The sequence below is a fragment of the Protomyctophum bolini genome (genome assembly GCF_963924005.1).
Source record: "Protomyctophum bolini genome assembly, chromosome: 19".
In the NCBI taxonomy this organism is placed as follows: Eukaryota; Metazoa; Chordata; class Actinopteri; order Myctophiformes; family Myctophidae; genus Protomyctophum; species Protomyctophum bolini.
Genome location: NC_137880.1, coordinates 11,145,468 through 11,162,772, shown reverse-complemented (window position 1 = coordinate 11,162,772; position 17,305 = coordinate 11,145,468). Strand labels below are relative to the sequence as shown.

Below are 17,305 nucleotides of genomic sequence, written 5' to 3'. Positions count from 1 at the left end.
ATCATTTGATCACCTGTTGATGGCCTGTTCTGACATCATGACATCTGCATACTAGACTTCATGTCTGGGCATGCCTGACATATAACTGGGTGGGTCATTCATTTCCAACTTGCATCGTTCCTAGTAGGCCAGTGCCCAACGGGCACCGCTGTAGTAATAATAATCAAGGAAGCTAAAAATAAAGGGGTATTTAAATTGCGACCCTTATTGGTCTGCGAACCACATATGGGTCCCGACCCACTGTTTGGGAAACATAATAGGTATACCCCTGCATTGCTTTAGCATAGCTATACTCATTAAGTATGCGGGACTCTGTAATTACAGTGTGTATCACTGGCATACTAGAATGTGGAATTTATAGCAAAAGGCGGTATAAAGAATGCTCCAACTGTGCTTGTGTGTTTATGAAACGCACTGCTGGCTTGGGACCCGAGGCAGACACAGATTTAATGCACTGCTATTGGCAGGTCTGTAAGCCAGTCGTAAAATCACTGCTAAGCTTTGATGAATCATCCAGATGCCTTGGTAGTTCAAGCCATCAACATTTTTGGCACTGATTTGAGTTAATGTACCTATAGGAGTGAATAGGCCCCGGGGCCAATAACAACCAGACAGATAAGCACAAGCGTTCAGTGGGAAGTGGCCTCTATGTGAGCTACTACACGTCTCAGACAAAGATCAAATAGTGACTTGTAGCTTTGATATCGGTGTCAATTCCATCGACTAGAACTAGTGTAAATACTACATTATTTCACTGACTAAAACCAAGCCAAAACTAAATAAAAACGAAGCTATTATGACTAAAACTCAGAATATATTGACAATTTGGTTGTGCTCGGGTGTTGTGCTCTGAAAATAGAAGATCCACAATGGGACGGTCCTACTGCGACTCGTGCGCTTGTAGATCAGCTATTTTCAGCATGCAACCAAGTGTAAAATCAGCCATTACGACGCCATCAAGACCCGGCAAAATACATTTTTGTAGACAAAATCAACTGTAGATTCAGTCGACTAAAATCTTATGATATTTAGTCGGCTAAAACAAAAACCTTTGAGATTACTAAAATATGACTAAAACAAAATTTTATTTCATTCAAGAGACTATGACTTAAAAATTAAAAAATCGGAATTTGCTGTCAAAGTAAACACTGTTTGATATTGAAAACGATGCTAGAAACAGGGGGCCAATTTGCTGGTTTGGGGACCCCCGTTTTCTGCCCACGGGCTGTCAATGGGGTAGAGAGCACTCCGCTGTGCTCGTTGTAGGAGGGAAGGGGGGGCGAGGATTTACTATTCTGTGCCTGTCGGGTCGCCACTCAAAAGGGGCTCGCCGTCTCAAGTTGGCATGAGACGGCGCCCCTCCATCGCAGGGGATACATGCCTTCTTTTTTGATATCCCCCCTCCCTCTGGTCCTTCATCTCTTATGGCCGGTGGCGATACGTTTTATCCCTGCTTCTGGTCAGACTCAATTAAATGCATGCACGTCCTTTTGGGGAATGTACAGAAGGTTGTGGAAACAAAGTCAGCGATGACATACAACAATCACCACAAAAATATTCCGCTTTCCTGGTTTAACCCATTTTGACCTGGTAACGATTCTACAAATGTCTTCTAAATCCTGACCGTTTCTATGTCAGTGGTTCTCAAACATTTTCATGTCAAGGACCCCAACTATACAGTATATGACATTGGTCGCCGACCCCCATCCGAAAATATGTTGTTCCAGGGACCTCCCCAGAAGCAAAGATTTGAGTTCAAAACTTAACAATATATATATATTCAAAGATTTCAGGCACATTTTCACGATAAAAAAAATAATAGCAGACCTACAAGTTCGTAGCGCGGCACCGCGCTATGAGCTTGTAGATCTGCTATTTACAACAAGTGCTCACCAGGTATCTTTCGTCATCCTTCATCCCGGGGGTGCGGATGAGGTGGTTCTGTTCCCCTCTCCAGTCCCCGAAGCGACGGAAGAAGTAGTTTGACAGGAAGCGGTTGATGGGGTCCCGGATGATGTTGATGTAGACAGGCTGCTCTATCCTGAACCTAAACGGACCGTTAACCAAGACGGAATATTAAAAACCAGTCCTAACCCCTATAGACTTGGTAAACTGGACCCGAGCCGTCTCTGTACTTGGACCGCTTTTTTTTTTAAACTGTCAACACCAAATGCTTTTTGGCAAAAATAGCTGAACTACAAGCGTGCTGTGAGCTTATAGATCAGTTTTATTTTGGCTATGGTTCCACTCCAGAATATTATGTGGTTAAGGTACAGATATGATGGGGATACAAACACACCAAGGTCTAACTTTGCAAATTAACGCTTAGCCAATTTAGCCTGTCTGAAGTGATAAAATCGCAGGGACACACAGCGTAAGGGTAATTCACTGACAGTTGACACAGGGAAATATCCTCAATTCACTTTCAAATACAATAGGATGTGGTTAAGGCAGGGGTTCCGGAGATGCTTTGGCAGTGTCTCGGGACCCCCGCCCCCTCCCGACCCCCAATATAAATTGACTGCTACAATAACCTTAATAATAGAGACAATACACCATGAATAAATACTGAAACCAGATATAATCATTAGGGAAGGTGTATATGTGTAATATATGTAAACTCTTCATTTCCATTTTCCAGCCATTCAGTTGCAAAAAAAAATGTTTTTGGTTTTTTTTAATAATTTGGGGACCCCCCAAAATAATTTGGCGACCCCCGGAGGGGTCACGACCCACGGGTTGAGAACCCCTGGGTTAAGGTACAGATATGATGGGGATACAAAAGCTCCAAGGTCTAAGTTTGCAAATTAAAGCTTAGCCACTTCAGCCTGTCTATAAAATGTGATAAAATCGCAGGGACACACAGCGCAAGTGTAATTCGGTGACAGTTGACACAGGGAAATATCCTCAATTCACTCTCAAATACACTCTTGTTGATTGTCATCTAATCTTTCGTTTTATTTTCCTGCAGTACGTGCAAAGCCCTGCTGCAGTGAGCGAGATAAGACGGATGAAAGTTAATCACCTCTCGGAACAGTTTTTGACTTACAGATGGACGCGAGAGTGTTGGCGTCGTATAGAAACCTTGTATCTCCATATTTCTGCCGTCGTTGTTTTCTTCATAAATTAATGCCCTACAATACACGATCCTCGCAGTAGTGTGTCATGCAACATTTGTGAAAGTAGACATTCTATAAGGTTACAGTGCGTCACATCACGACGTGTTGTGAGCTTGTAGATCTGCTATTTGCTCGATTTAGTTTATTTTTTATTAAAGTGAAAACACGTGAAAACAGAGCTGCTACATTTACACACATTTTAAATCTGAGGCTTTTTTGTATAGTATTTAAGTCGTTTTGCAAAAAGCATGTATATAACGACGCAATGTGATATAGCTCTGTTGACACAATGCTGTACCCCCTCTAACTGTATATACTTTCCCCATTTTCAACAGTTTTTATTATATTTTGACACTTGCTTTGGCATTGTAGACGTATGTTTTCTCATGCCAAAAAAGCTAATTTGAATTGAATTGAATTGAATTGACTACCTGGTGAAGTTGAGGAAGTGAACATGCCGCGTATAGAGGAATGGCTGTGGGATTGTACTGATGTTTTTCATAAGATCCACCTGCAAAAGAAACACACACACACACACACACACACACACACACACACACACAAATGTGCATACATTGAGGACTCAAAAGGCAATGCCGAAGGAATTACCAATTATTGACTCTAGGAATCGCTCCAAACTCAAGCCAGTGAAAGATATTTTTATGAAACAACTGGGGATGCAGTGGCCAATGAGCACGACACATCTATAATTGTGTCGTCAGCTTGGCCAGCAGGCAGTGGCCAATGAGGAGGACACATCTATAATTGTGTTGTCAGCTTGGCCAGGCAGTGGCCACAGGCTGCTGGGATCCCCCCGTCCGCGTGCCAGTACGTCACGTCATGGTGGAAAACCAAAACGGTTCATCCTTAATTATTACATTCACGGAGAAGGTAACCAAAAGCACATGTATGTCAGCTCCGTGTTATGTACTGTACATACTGTATGTACGGATAGTGCTGTCCTGAACAAGGGCTTTCCGAAACAACCCTCGGCAACAAAATAGCCAATCTACAAGCCCACAACGCGTCGAAACACGTTGCGTTTTGAGCTTGAAGATAGAGTATTTTTTTTTTACCCTTCAGAAAAAACGTAATAACCATGACCATGTGACCGCTTGCACCGTGCTCAAAATCATGTCTGAAGCGTGATTGTTTTTTTCCCTGGAATGTTTTGGCTACAGTTGCACCTTGAGTTGATTCTTCCGATGGAGACTGACCTCATCAATGTTTTAACTTCCAACAGAGTCATGGCTGGACTGGACATAATACAATACCACTAATCTGCTGTATATACTAACTACAGCATCTCACAATAGGCCTATTCATCATCCGAGAACCCCCCTGGTGACATCACACATTTTCCTAAATGTCTGTTATGTGATTATTCTGTTATATTCCGTTCTGCTTTCCGTCTTTACGAAAACAAGCTTCCTGCGTGGCTTGAGGCCTTCTCATGTTTTGCATGGAGAGAGAGAGAGAGAGAGAGAGAGAGAGAGAGGTCAGAAACATCTCCCTCGGGTGGGTATTATAATTTCTTTGGCCAAGGATGTTCCTGTGATGACGGATGTGATGGAATGGGCTCCTGAAGTCCTGTCGTTGTCCGTGTGCCAAATGTGTCAAACTACACCGCGTCTCTATGCAGGTTGCCATTTTCTACGCGTCAATGCCCCTTGCTTATTCATTGTATTTATTGGCGACTAAAGTGATGGAAAGTATGCCGTTTAATAAAGACAACCACAACCCAATGCCTTCAAAGGCGACCGAGAGACTAAATAACAATACAGAATCTGTAGCCAATAATGCTTAATTGTTTCCAGAGGAATAGCTTATTCTATGACCATAACAATTATCTGGCAATAACTGTTAGGTATTTCTCATTTGTAGATCTGTTATTTGGTGAATGAAGCTTTCATGTTGCCCTGTGACTATGTCACGCTGTCCCACTGATTTTGGTTCTCACTTCTGGCCCCGCCAGTGTGTAGATTGTTTTGTTTCCCGATTTTAACTGCACTTAGTGAGAGTTCTTGCCCCGTTCCCCGTTTCCACTAACTGATATTCATAGATATCAGAGCTATCTCGGCCCCGTGAGATAGTTTCTGTATGCACTTTTCAGTGACGTCTTGCATTATCTGTCCATTTGTAAACAAATATGTTTTTTGACCTTGTTGTTCGACACGTTTGTCTGTGTACGTGCGCTGTTTGCTCCCACTGCCTCCCCAGCACCACCACCACCACCCGGTGGGCTCTGCTATTAGTTATGTTCCCCATGGGGGCTTGTTGTTACTGTATATGTATCTAATGTTTAATGATGACTGTCTAATTGTGCTGAGCAGGGAGAAAAATGGAGCAGAGCCGAACGCGGGAAGCGAACGCAGCTCGTACATATTTGGGTTTTTTAAAGATTTATATAAGGGAGTCCCCAAAGCAGCTCCATATATGGGCACAAGTTGGACCACGCCATCACAGTCATGTCACCATGACTCAGCCATAACCATATAAGGAGTCCCCAAAGCAGCTCCATATATGGGCACAAAAGTGTGACACACAGACAGACAGACAGACATGATCTGCTAGGTCTCATAGTAAGTGCTCATTGCGTTCGCAATTATATCCACACTTTTGTCATTCTATAATAAATTGGTTCAATCTAGTCGCGAGTCATCTGAGAAAAGTGCTTCAATAGCTCGTTTCAGGTGACTTGCTGCTGTAGACCTTTTGTGTCATGGCCATTCCCCACCATGAATATCAATTCCTTTACCACAGTTCTACACTTCACTTCAAGGATATGAAGGGTTACATTCCAAAGCTCAATTTATTGCAATTTATAACATTTTGAGGATCTCGTCCATAGGGGTTCTTAACCTTTTTAGGCTGCGACCACCAAAATAATCATAATATGATCTGGCAAGCACTGTCAGGGTAGGAGGTGAGGCAACATTTTTAGTTTGACTCGGTTCCACAGATAACTATTGCAACACCTTGCAATGCGGATATATTCACATTCTCTTACAAAGCCATCATTTTAATTTTGCCTCTTTCCCGGCGCATTTCTAGCTGCTGTTGGAATGAAACGCTTCACATTCTGTACTCTTATAAGCACAAGCTAGATTACTCTTTAAATAGAAAACTTTTCCCCTCCTGGCTGAAATGACCAGCGTCGTCTGAATGTGCTGCTCTATAAACCGCGCGTTGGGCAGCTGTTACGTCACAGGCGGACTATTTGGACAGGAACACTAATATGTATACATGTTTATGTACACAAGTCAGTTTATCTGAGGGCCCAGTTAGATCTCGGGGCTGCGCACCCCTCCTGCTCTTCTCTATAAACTCAGTACATTTCCACTCTCTCCGCTTCCACCACTTTTGCTCCGTCCCTCCATGCAAATTATAAGCTGTCAAACTTTTCATTAGTGTCGTACAATTCGACTCACCCCTGTGGCTCTCTCTCCTGAACACCGTCCACTGCAAAACCCTGGCTGTAGTGTTAACATAGCTCGGAGAGCATACAAAAAGTTACAAATAATTGTGTGCAAACAAGCATTTTTCTCTTGATGTTTTGTTTTACTTAACAATTGCTTTTTAACACCCCTTAGGCCAGACCAATTTCACCCGGAGACACCCCTTCCCCTCTGGGGGGGGGGGGGTGTCTAGACCCCTAAACACATTGGGTGAGAGGGAGTGATTTAGGAGCGAGGGGAAGGCCCACACACCCTCTACTGTTCTGAACCAGCTCTCTGGTCTAGTGACCCCAACCCCCTTCCCCAACAGCCCCACAGGGCCCACACTCCCATTTACCAAGGGTGGGGAGGAGAGAGGGAACCAGAGAAGGAGAGCGGAGGATAGTCTGGGATTCCAGGCATACCTGCAACCCCCCCCCCCCCCAACACACACACACACACACACACACACACACACACACACACACACACACACACACACACACACACACACACACACACACACACACACACACACACACACACACACACACACACACACACACACACACACACACACACACACACACACGCACGCCTTTCCTGAACAAACTGCCCCCACGGCATGCTCGGGGCTCATCAGGGAGAAATGGAGGGAGAGTAAACCCACAGAACATTAAGGCCATTGCCCCCGCACACAACTCAGTCAAATCCAAAGTGTTAAATTGACCACATAGCCTGCCTATTTTGGGGGCGAATGTTGGTCGAAAACAGCCTCTAGATATAGATAGATAGATCTCGTTTGGTGTAGTGGTGAGAAATGAACGGTCAACTATAGGGTTAAGTACCACCCTACAAAATCATGTTTTTGTTTGGTTAATGTCTTTCTGGGGCTTTGCATGAAAATCCTGGTAGTTTCTTCATGCTCTGCACATCTCCAAAGCATTGATACTAACTGTATTGTGTTTTATGACAAATATGACCTGGCCTATACATACAGTTTAGTTTGCACTCACTCACTGACTCGAGGTTTGACGCAGGTTAGACGGGGTGTGACATCACGTGCCCAACACCAGAGCCTCACTAAAACATCACTTTGAATCAATGAGGAAGTACGCAGGTAAGTCGAGTTGAACTAAAACAAGTGCTCCCCTGTAACAAACTGCTACAGTCAATCAGCAAGTGGCCCGGCTTGTTTGTTTTCATCGCGGCGCGTTTGATATTTCCGCGTGGATGTTTTCTGTGGATGCTCGTGTTCTGGTGGAGCTCGGGAGGATCAAATGTATACATGTGCATAGCTCCTTTTATTATTCATTATTTATTTAGCAAAGAAAGAGTTACTGTCTGTACATGTCCTTTAGGGATGTTTTGGCGTAGGAGAAAAATACTTTGCACACCGACACCACGCCAGGGGACATCTGGACATGGACTGAGAGTGAAATGACCACTCCAGATTTTACTGTGTTTACTTGGTAGAGCTCTTTACGCCCGGCGACAGCACCCGGGAACCGTACGGGTCGGTTCTGTGTTGTTGTTCATAATGACTCGGGCCGGGTCGGAACTCAGGTCTGTCTATCAATATGTGTAATAGCGGAGTGGATCCAAAAAGACTCGTACTACTGTGTGACCGTGTGTGATACCCGCAATGTGAAGATGAATATTCTTCGGGACAATAAAGATTATTATTATTATTATTATTATGTGCTGCACTGGTGAAAGAGACACGTAACAAAGTGGCGTTTAACTTGTTGATCAATTTTGCGTTCGGCACCATTTTTTGGGGTGACCCGTGAAGAGCTCTATTGCCAGAAAGATGCCAGAACATTCTTTGTAAAAATTAAGTTAAATATTATTTGGTCAATGGATAAATTAGAACTGATTTTTTTTTACCAACTACACATTCTTCTTCTTCATTTTGGACTGAATTATTTCATCTTGATTCAGAGCCAATTGGAATGGCTACAGTACTATTTGAAGACTTTGCTTGTGCTGACCAGAGCCAAAGCGTTTTGAATGTTTGCATATCCTGTGGCTTTAGAGTCACAGTCAGGCACACAAGGTTCAAGGCTGCAGTACATCCACATCCCATCTCTGGTGTGAGGGCAGAAACAGAAACCCACGTAAACAAGAAAACACAGAGTCGCTCTTTCTTTCTTTCATTCATTCTTTCATTCATTCATTCAAGACGAGCCTTTAACGTATCTGTTCTGACAAGCTACGGTTGCACAATTAAAACAAAAACAATCTAAATCTCCCGGGGTTTTGGTCCCCGGAAGTATTGCATGTGGTCCCTGACCATTCATTTAGTAATGTAGGATTTGTTGATTTAAAAAAAAAAATGTCTTTCCACTAGTTGAGAAACAGTGAACGGAATGACCTGGTGACCTCTGATGACTGTCCATGTAGTCGTTTACTGACAAATTGGAGGTCAAGAAATTCAACAGAAAAGGGGAGTTATCATCTCAAGAGCGGGGAGTGCAGCGGATTGTCTGGTTGAGTCATTATTATTAGGAAATTATACTTAGGCTTCACTCACACTGTCAGAATGTGTGTATAGCTGATGCATGAAACTTGTTGACTGTTGCAAGCTCGCAGTTCATTTCCAATGGGAGTCACGTGGTCTGAAGAGTCACCATCAGTTGAAAACCCCTGATCTAAACCTTTAATTTAGTTTAGTTTCACAGAAAACTTGTCAATTCATTCTAAAATCTTAATTGGTCAGTTGTTGCACACAAGATATACCGCAAAAGCGCAATGAACAACAAAGACACTAAGCAAATGTTAAAAACTAAAATCGGCATCAATCGCGATTCCAACATTTCCGTGCCGATGACGCCTTTCGCGTCTTATGTTAAAGTGTCAATCTGTACGACCCTCAACGACCCTGGATTATACTAACCGTAGGCGGGTGTCGAGTCCGTTCCGGCCAAAGGAGGGCAATCCACAAATCCCCCCCCTCCATTCACTCCCGTTGTAACCGCGATCAGTAGCAGCGTTTTTCTCTGAATCTTTTCTTCGTCCGCGCCAGGATTGGCAATTAGACGATTTTTGGACCTCAATGAAAGATCTTCGATGCCCCCACAGTTAGCATATTAGACAAGAAGGGAACTTTGTTGTTTGGAAACCCACGCAAAAGGGCAGAGACCGTGGGCAAACCCATTAGAGAGCCAACAGCAGGACGGTCCAATGTGGTAGTCGCCAAGCCAGAACCAAAACTAATGAGACCAGCAACTCTAAAGTTAGGCTTTGTGTGTGTGTGTGTGTGTGTGTGTGTGTGTGTGTGTGTGTGTGTGCATCTGCCTAAGTCAATATACTCAGAGAGACAAACAACGTGTGTGTGTGTGTGTGTGTGTGTGTGTGTGTGTGTGTGTGTGTGTGTGTGTGTGTGTGTGTGTGTGTGTACAATGCACATGTGTGTCTGTACACAAGCATGTATACAGACTATACAGACAGACTGTGTGTGACTGTCTGTATACATATGCACGCGAGCGAGTGCGCACACACATAGACACACACACACACACACACACACACACACACTGGACCGATTACAGAGATGTTTTATATCCTGGGAATTAATTCATCTAAAAGTGTTCTGTCTCGATCGGCGCAGCCAGCCTTTCAGAGTCTGACGAATGGGTAAACACGTAAACACGTAGCCGTTTCAATATTAGCATAGAATAATTAACATCTAATCAAATCGCTTGGTAATGGTAATGCATATTTAGCATGCGCTGCTGCTGCTGACCATTCAATAGTATTTTACAATAACTTACAGACAGTACGCCTAAAGCCGGTGTGGGCAACTTTGACAATGGAGAGGGACTATTTATTTCCACACTCACAGCAGAGGGCCACATTGTCGTAGGAAAAAAGCTCAACACTGCGACGCGTTTTGAGCTTGTAGATCAGCTATTTTTGCTATATTTGAATTGAAATCCGGAATAATCTTTTGCTATTTTTTAATTGAAATCATGAAAAGTAAACTTTTTATTTAACTATAACTTAATTTGCATTTAGTTATAGTTATGTTAACTCTATGAACTAAATACAAATATACATTGGACATAAAATAAAAAAAGACAATTACATTTTAATACTAGTAACTAGCTGAAATCAATAATATATCAGTATTCTGATATTAACCTGAGGGCCACATTAAGTGAAGGTGGGGCGGGCCACATGTGGCCTATAAAGTACGCTTTGGGCACCGAGGCCAGCGTCTGTGGCGGATGTGGGCCATAACTGGAGTACTCCCACACAGTCACTCACTTCCTATACCAGCTGGATTCACACGGACCTGTTCCTACTACAGCAAATGTGTCAGGATTAATGGGAAATGTCTTTCACAGAGGTATTACACATGCACGGCTAAATACACAGTGATGTGTTAAAAAAAAAAAAAGGACCTGCCAGTATACATTTTCACACTCTCAAGAGTTAAATGACAAGGCCAGATTGTACTGTGTACTGTGGACTCACTGGACACTTGCTCTGGACTTCAGAACACAGTCTCTCAGCACAAACGTAGAGCAGTGGTTCAATTTGGGGGTGAAATGAATATGTTTCTGGCACCAGAAAACGGGTCGTGCCAGGGTCCCCAATAGACAGAAAACCGGTTGTGCCAGGGCCCCCAATAGACAGAAAACAGGTCGTGCCAGGGTCCCCAATAGACAGAAAACCGGTCGTGCCAGGGTCCCCAATAGACAACGCTCACGAGCGGCGGGTTTGAAGGTTTAAAGCTGTTCAACACAAATAGTAAGTAATTTAGCTGGAGACGCGACAACTCCCAAGGACCCCAGACCCCACTTTGTGGTTAGTCGGCAGTGTCGACTAACCATGCTCTCCTTTCAGCTGGAAAACAACGTTTTATTTACCAACTTTACTAAACAATATCTGTTCCAGAAATAGTGGAAGAAATAGACAAGATGGGAGATTAAGTGTTTTAATTCCCCAACACACTGACACTTCGAAGCCTCGTCCGTGTTGGCATTTGCATTGGCATTTCCACAGGCTGGCATTTGTTTGTGTCTCGAAGGGCTGCGGTCTTTTAAACGAAAGCAGCAACGGGAGATCCTCCAGGTTCTGACTTGTTCTCAGACCAAATAAAAGTCAAACATGCTGCAAGTGCTCCTGCTACTATTGTGTCCAATGTCCACAGGCTGTTAAATACTCAAAACAACAATGAACAAGAAAAATAAAAAGTTCATTCAAACTTTGGACTTGGCATGTATTACTCTGTATATAATTATACTGAGAATATTACATGTCTGCTTGGCTGCCTGTAGTTTAGCCTTTAACAGTGAGTCTCACCCTTTTGTGTTATTGAAATATAGACAGCTGTGTATTAGTCCATAGACCAACCGTTTGAATACATCGGTCGTAGCTATCCATCCTTTAGCTGGGGACCCCTGGAACCCCTTCAAGGACCCTTGGGGGTCCACGAACTCCATGTTGAGAACCAGTGCCTTACATAGAGGTGTCAGTAGCATCGAAGGTAGGTGGTGTGGAACAGACTGTTATTATACTGTGTTTTATTATACTTGGCAGCCCCCTGAGCGTATAAATGTGTAGAAGTGTATGATTACGTAACGTGCCTGGAAATGAACTGACTTTCCTTAGAGCCATATCATGAGCATCATGATAAACTAATCCAGTGTTTCCCCAACCTTATTTCCATCGGAAGAAAGGTGACACCACCACTACTCGTGTTTTAACCTCTAGGGCTCAAGTTAACCACTACACTTCTCATACGACAAATAGCTGATCTACAAGTTCACACTACGCCACGACTATTGTTTAACTAGATAATGAATGACCCAAAAAAAATTCAATATATTATTATTATTATTATTATTATTATTATTATTATTATTATTATGCCTGCACCTCCAGTTCATCTCACCTGCTCATGTTTGGTGAGGCGTGTTTTGTTGTGGATGTCCGACGACACCAGGTTGAACTGATGCTTCTCGGCCAACAGCCGTAACAAGATGACCACCGTGCGACTGCCACACTTCCCCACGCGGTTGTACACCACCTGGCTAGGGAACGGCAACACCTATGTTCACCACACACACACACACGCACACACACACACACACACACACACACACACACACACACGCGCGCACAGAAAGAAAGAAAGAGGAAGCAGAACAGAGTGGGATAATGAGACAATGTGTCAGACCAAAACAAACCGCAGGTGTTGCGGTATTGGACTGGCGTGTGCACTGCTGTGTGTCATGTTGTTTCTATTCAGCGGCACCGTGGCTGAAACCAATTACTGCATGATGACGAGGAAGGGAAGCCAGAATATTACGCTGTCCCTTCCATTTATGCAGGCACACCACACAAAGAGGGAGAGCGGGAGGAAATACGTGCCGGAGTAAAAAGCATTGGTAGTGTTGTATTATTCGAGTCCTTGACTCGTCTCGAGTCCACATTTTCATTTACTGGTACTCAGTCTCGTCTCGGTCTCGGACCAAGGGACTCGGGACACTCCCCCCACCAAGTCCACTCGAGTCACTCGTCACTCCAATGCAATGACCCCCCCTCGGACTTCATCTTGACTTGGACTCGCTTTAGGTGGACTCGACTACAACACTATTCATTGGATCTTTACAATATCAGAGACCATTTCACTCTGGATTCCACTGTGTACTTCCCTCAGTTGCTGCCCATTTGGCTAATAAGACTCCACATACAGTAGTAGCCTTTGAACATACACGCACACACACATCCACTAACGTCCACAGACCACAGAGTATGGCTTACCTACACTGAATTACACTAGACAGTTTACATGGTAACACTATTGAAAAATCGTGTTGCACTTACACCCACAAATACACATCCACAGTACACCTCATTAACTAGCTTAGGTATTCAATGGAAGATTAAAACTTTGCCTTGCTTTGAGCAGTTGGAGTAATTATAGTAAATCTCTGTCTCTACGAGAGCTGAGGAAAGGGAGGTTGTGCATGGACATGTTTATGGGCCGCGAGCCTCGTTTTGGTATGAAGATGACAAGACAAGAATGAACTCATTTGACAATCACCCCTAAAGGACATGCTAGGTAAACAAAACTGGCCCTGTGAGAAGACGAATCCATACAAGGTTTTACAAGAACAAGAGGGACAGATAATGGGAGACGGTGTCATGGTCAGCAGGAGATGGAGTAGAGGGGATTAAGGAATGGAAGAAAGTGAGACAATTAAGAGATCTGCAATATACTGGAGAGATTTTCTTTAGAACAAGAGATCTGCTCTGTTAGAGAAATAAACAACCATTTCCTTAACCCATTTTGACCCGAGTACGATTCTACAAATGTGTTCTAAATCCTGACCGTTTTCTGAATAACCCTATGTTTCTATTTCAGTCGTTCTCAAACATTTTCATGTCAAGGCGCCCCCCAGAAGCAAAGATTTGAGTTAAAAAACGCCCTGAAAGAATACATATTCAAAGATTTGCTCCACATTTTCAAGACTTTTCAAAAATAGCAGACCTACAGTACAAGCTCGTAGCGTGGCACCAAGTGCCGCGCTATGAGCTTGTAGATCTGCTATTTTTCAATAGCTAAAGTATAACAATGCTATAAACACCAAAATGGGTTAAAAAAAAGAAAAAAAGAAAAACCCTCTCTCCTTAAATGAACCCTATTTTGTAAAGAATAATGGGGAGAAATGCTCCGGTGATAAATTACTGTCAAGTGTTCCCGGGCCTGGAATAGTGGTCCGTGCTTGCTGATGTGGAATCCTGTATATCTGGCACACAAGAATGTTGCCGTCAGGACTACGGAGGAGTCGAGACGGATCTGCTGGCTGGCTTGCAGCCTGACCTGGCAACACATGCAAAGAGTTCGTTTGGTGACTTTTGGGCTAATGCTTGACCCTTTTGATAGGCAGGTAAGTAGGTAAGTGACGGGGCCTGACATGGACCCCCAAACCCCCCAAAAAAAAAATAGGGACGCCAGGTTGAAAGTGGGTAATGTGGCCCCCGCCACCCCCACCCAGACACGTGCCTGCACAGCCGAGTATTATCAATCTTACTTGAAATGTGATGTGATGTCTTCTTACCCTCTATGTTTTATTTTCCTTTGATGCGAGAAAGATGTATTGGCGCTGCACTGCGGCGACAGGGGCTTAAGGGCTACGCTTGCATGCGAGCCCTTTGTCTAAAGACAAATGTCTTCCTCGGGAGACTTAATAATATAGAACCTTGAACCTTGAATGTGGGAAGAAATCCTGTTTTTGATATCTTTTTGAAGCTTACCTGCTCTCTGCATGTTTCTAAAAGCATTACTGTAATTTTATGACTCATAGTATTCAGTCACTGAAAACAGCTCTGACACATGCCCTGTGCAACCAGTAGTGGAAAGTAACTAAGTATCATTTTGAGCTATTTGTACATTACTTGAGTATTTCAAGTCTACTGTACATCTCAGATCCAAATATTGTGCCATTATTCCACTACATTTATTTGAAAACTTTAGTTACTAGTAACTTTGTAGATTTGAATCGCAACGCATTGTGAGCTTGTAGATCTGCCATTTTCAAAACATGTTGTATACATTTGAATTCCGGACTTTTACTTTTAGTGTAAAGTGAGGGGTGCTCATCATTGTACATCATCATGACGTAAAATAGACACTATGCCTATTTGCTCAGACACTTTTGACGCAAAATTCTCCATTCATTGTTAATGGGAATTTAATGTGTAGGACGGAAATCTATACAGGAGGGGCTAAAATGTGAATACTTTAGGCCCTAAAGTATTCACATTTTAGCCCCTAAAGTTTAGGGCATGCATAGACAAGGTCACACACTGAACGCCAATCAGAGCCTCACTAAATGCAGCATTAGTCAATGAGGAAGTATGCAGACACTGAGTGAAACGAAACAAGCACTCCCCCCTAACCTGACACCACCTTGTGTTCAGTGACTCAGTCACAGAGGAAGGCTTGTTGTCGTCGTTTCTGTACATTTGATTGTCTGTGGGTTAGGGTTTCTCTAAGTTCTGTAGGGTCAAACATATGATTGTCTGTGGGTTAGGGTTTCTCTAAGTTCTGTAGGGTCAAACATATGATTGTCTGTGGGTTAGGGTTTCTCTAAGTTCTGTAGGGTCAAACATATGATTGTCTGTGGGTTAGGGTTTCTCTAAGTTCTGTAGGGTCAAACATATGATTGTCTGTGGGTTAGGGTTTCTCTAAGTTCTGTAGGGTCAAACATATGATTGTCTGTAGGTTAGGGTTTCTCTAAGTTCTGTAGGGTCGGTCAAACATTTGATTGTCTGTGGGTTAGGGTTTCTCTAAGTTCTGTAGGGTCAAACATATGATTGTCTGTGGGTTAGGGTTTCTCTAAGTTCTGTAGGGTCAAACATATGATTGTCTGTGGGTTAGGGTTTCTCTAAGTTCTGTAGGGTCAAACATATGATTGTCTGTGGGTTAGGGTTTCTCTAAGTTCTGTAGGGTCAAACCTATGATTGCCTGTGGGTTAGGGTTTCTCTAAGTTCTGTAGGGTCAAACATATGATTGTCTGTGGGTTAGGGTTTCTCTAAGTTCTGTAGGGTCAAACATATGATTGTCTGTGGGTTAGGGTTTCTCTAAGTTCTGTAGGGTCAAACATATGATTGCCTGTGGGTTAGGGTTTCTCTAAGTTCTGTAGGGTCAAACATATGATTGTCTGTGGGTTAGGGTTTCTCTAAGTTCTGTAGGGTCAAACATATGATTGTCTGTGGGTTAGGGTTTCTCTAAGTTCTGTAGGGTCAAACATATGATGGTCTGTGGGTTAGGGTTTCTCTAAGTTCTGTAGGGTCAAACATATGATTGTCTGTGGGTTAGGGTTTCTCTAAGTTCTGTAGGGTCAAACATATGATTGTCTGTGGGTTAGGGTTTCTCTAAGTTCTGTAGGGTCAAACATATGATGGTCTGTGGGTTAGGGTTTCTCTAAGTTCTGTAGGGTCAAACATATGATTGTCTGTGGGTTAGGGTTTCTCTAAGTTCTGTAGGGTCAAACATATGATGGTCTGTGGGTTAGGGTTTCTCTAAGTTCTGTAGGGTCAAACATATGATTGTCTGTGGGTTAGGGTTTCTCTAAGTTCTGTAGGGTCAAACATATGATTGTCTGTGGGTTAGGGTTTCTCTAAGTTCTGTAGGGTCAAACATATGATTGTCTGTGGGTTAGGGTTTCTCTAAGTTCTGTAGGGTCAAACATATGATTGTCTGTGGGTTAGGGTTTCTCTAAGTTCTGTAGGGTCAAACATATGATTGTCTGTGGGTTAGGGTTTCTCTAAGTTCTGTAGGGTCAAACATATGATGGTCTGTGGGTTAGGGTTTCTCTAAGTTCTGTAGGGTCAAACATATGATTGTCTGTGGGTTAGGGTTTCTCTAAGTTCTGTAGGGTCAAACATATGATGGTCTGTGGGTTAGGGTTTCTCTAAGTTCTGTAGGGTCAAACATATGATTGTCTGTGGGTTAGGGTTTCTCTAAGTTCTGTAGGGTCAAACATATGATGGTCTGTGGGTTAGGGTTTCTCTAAGTTCTGTAGGGTCAAACATATGATGGTCTGTGGGTTAGGGTTTCTCTAAGTTCTGTAGGGTCAAACATATGATTGTCTGTGGGTTAGGGTTTCTCTAAGTTCTGTAGGGTCAAACATATGATGGTCTGTGGGTTAGGGTTTCTCTAAGTTCTGTAGGGTCAAACATATGATTGTCTGTGGGTTAGGGTTTCTCTAAGTTCTGTAGGGTCAA

The 17,305-nt window shown here is 43.2% G+C and overlaps 1 protein-coding gene across 2 annotated transcripts in view; it reads right to left on the bottom strand.

Annotated features, from left to right (window-relative positions):
* Positions 1-17,305, bottom strand: part of usta (uronyl 2-sulfotransferase a) — a 92,030-nt gene that overhangs the window by 17,864 nt on the left and 56,861 nt on the right. For both annotated transcript variants that reach the window (XM_080790631.1, XM_080790632.1), the window contains 3 exons: positions 12,462-12,617; positions 3,551-3,630; positions 1,894-2,047 (listed from right to left, as the gene is read on the bottom strand). In XM_080790631.1, the coding sequence (XP_080646757.1) occupies positions 1,894-2,047; positions 3,551-3,630; positions 12,462-12,617 (390 nt within the window). The remainder of the gene's footprint in view (positions 1-1,893; positions 2,048-3,550; positions 3,631-12,461; positions 12,618-17,305) is intronic.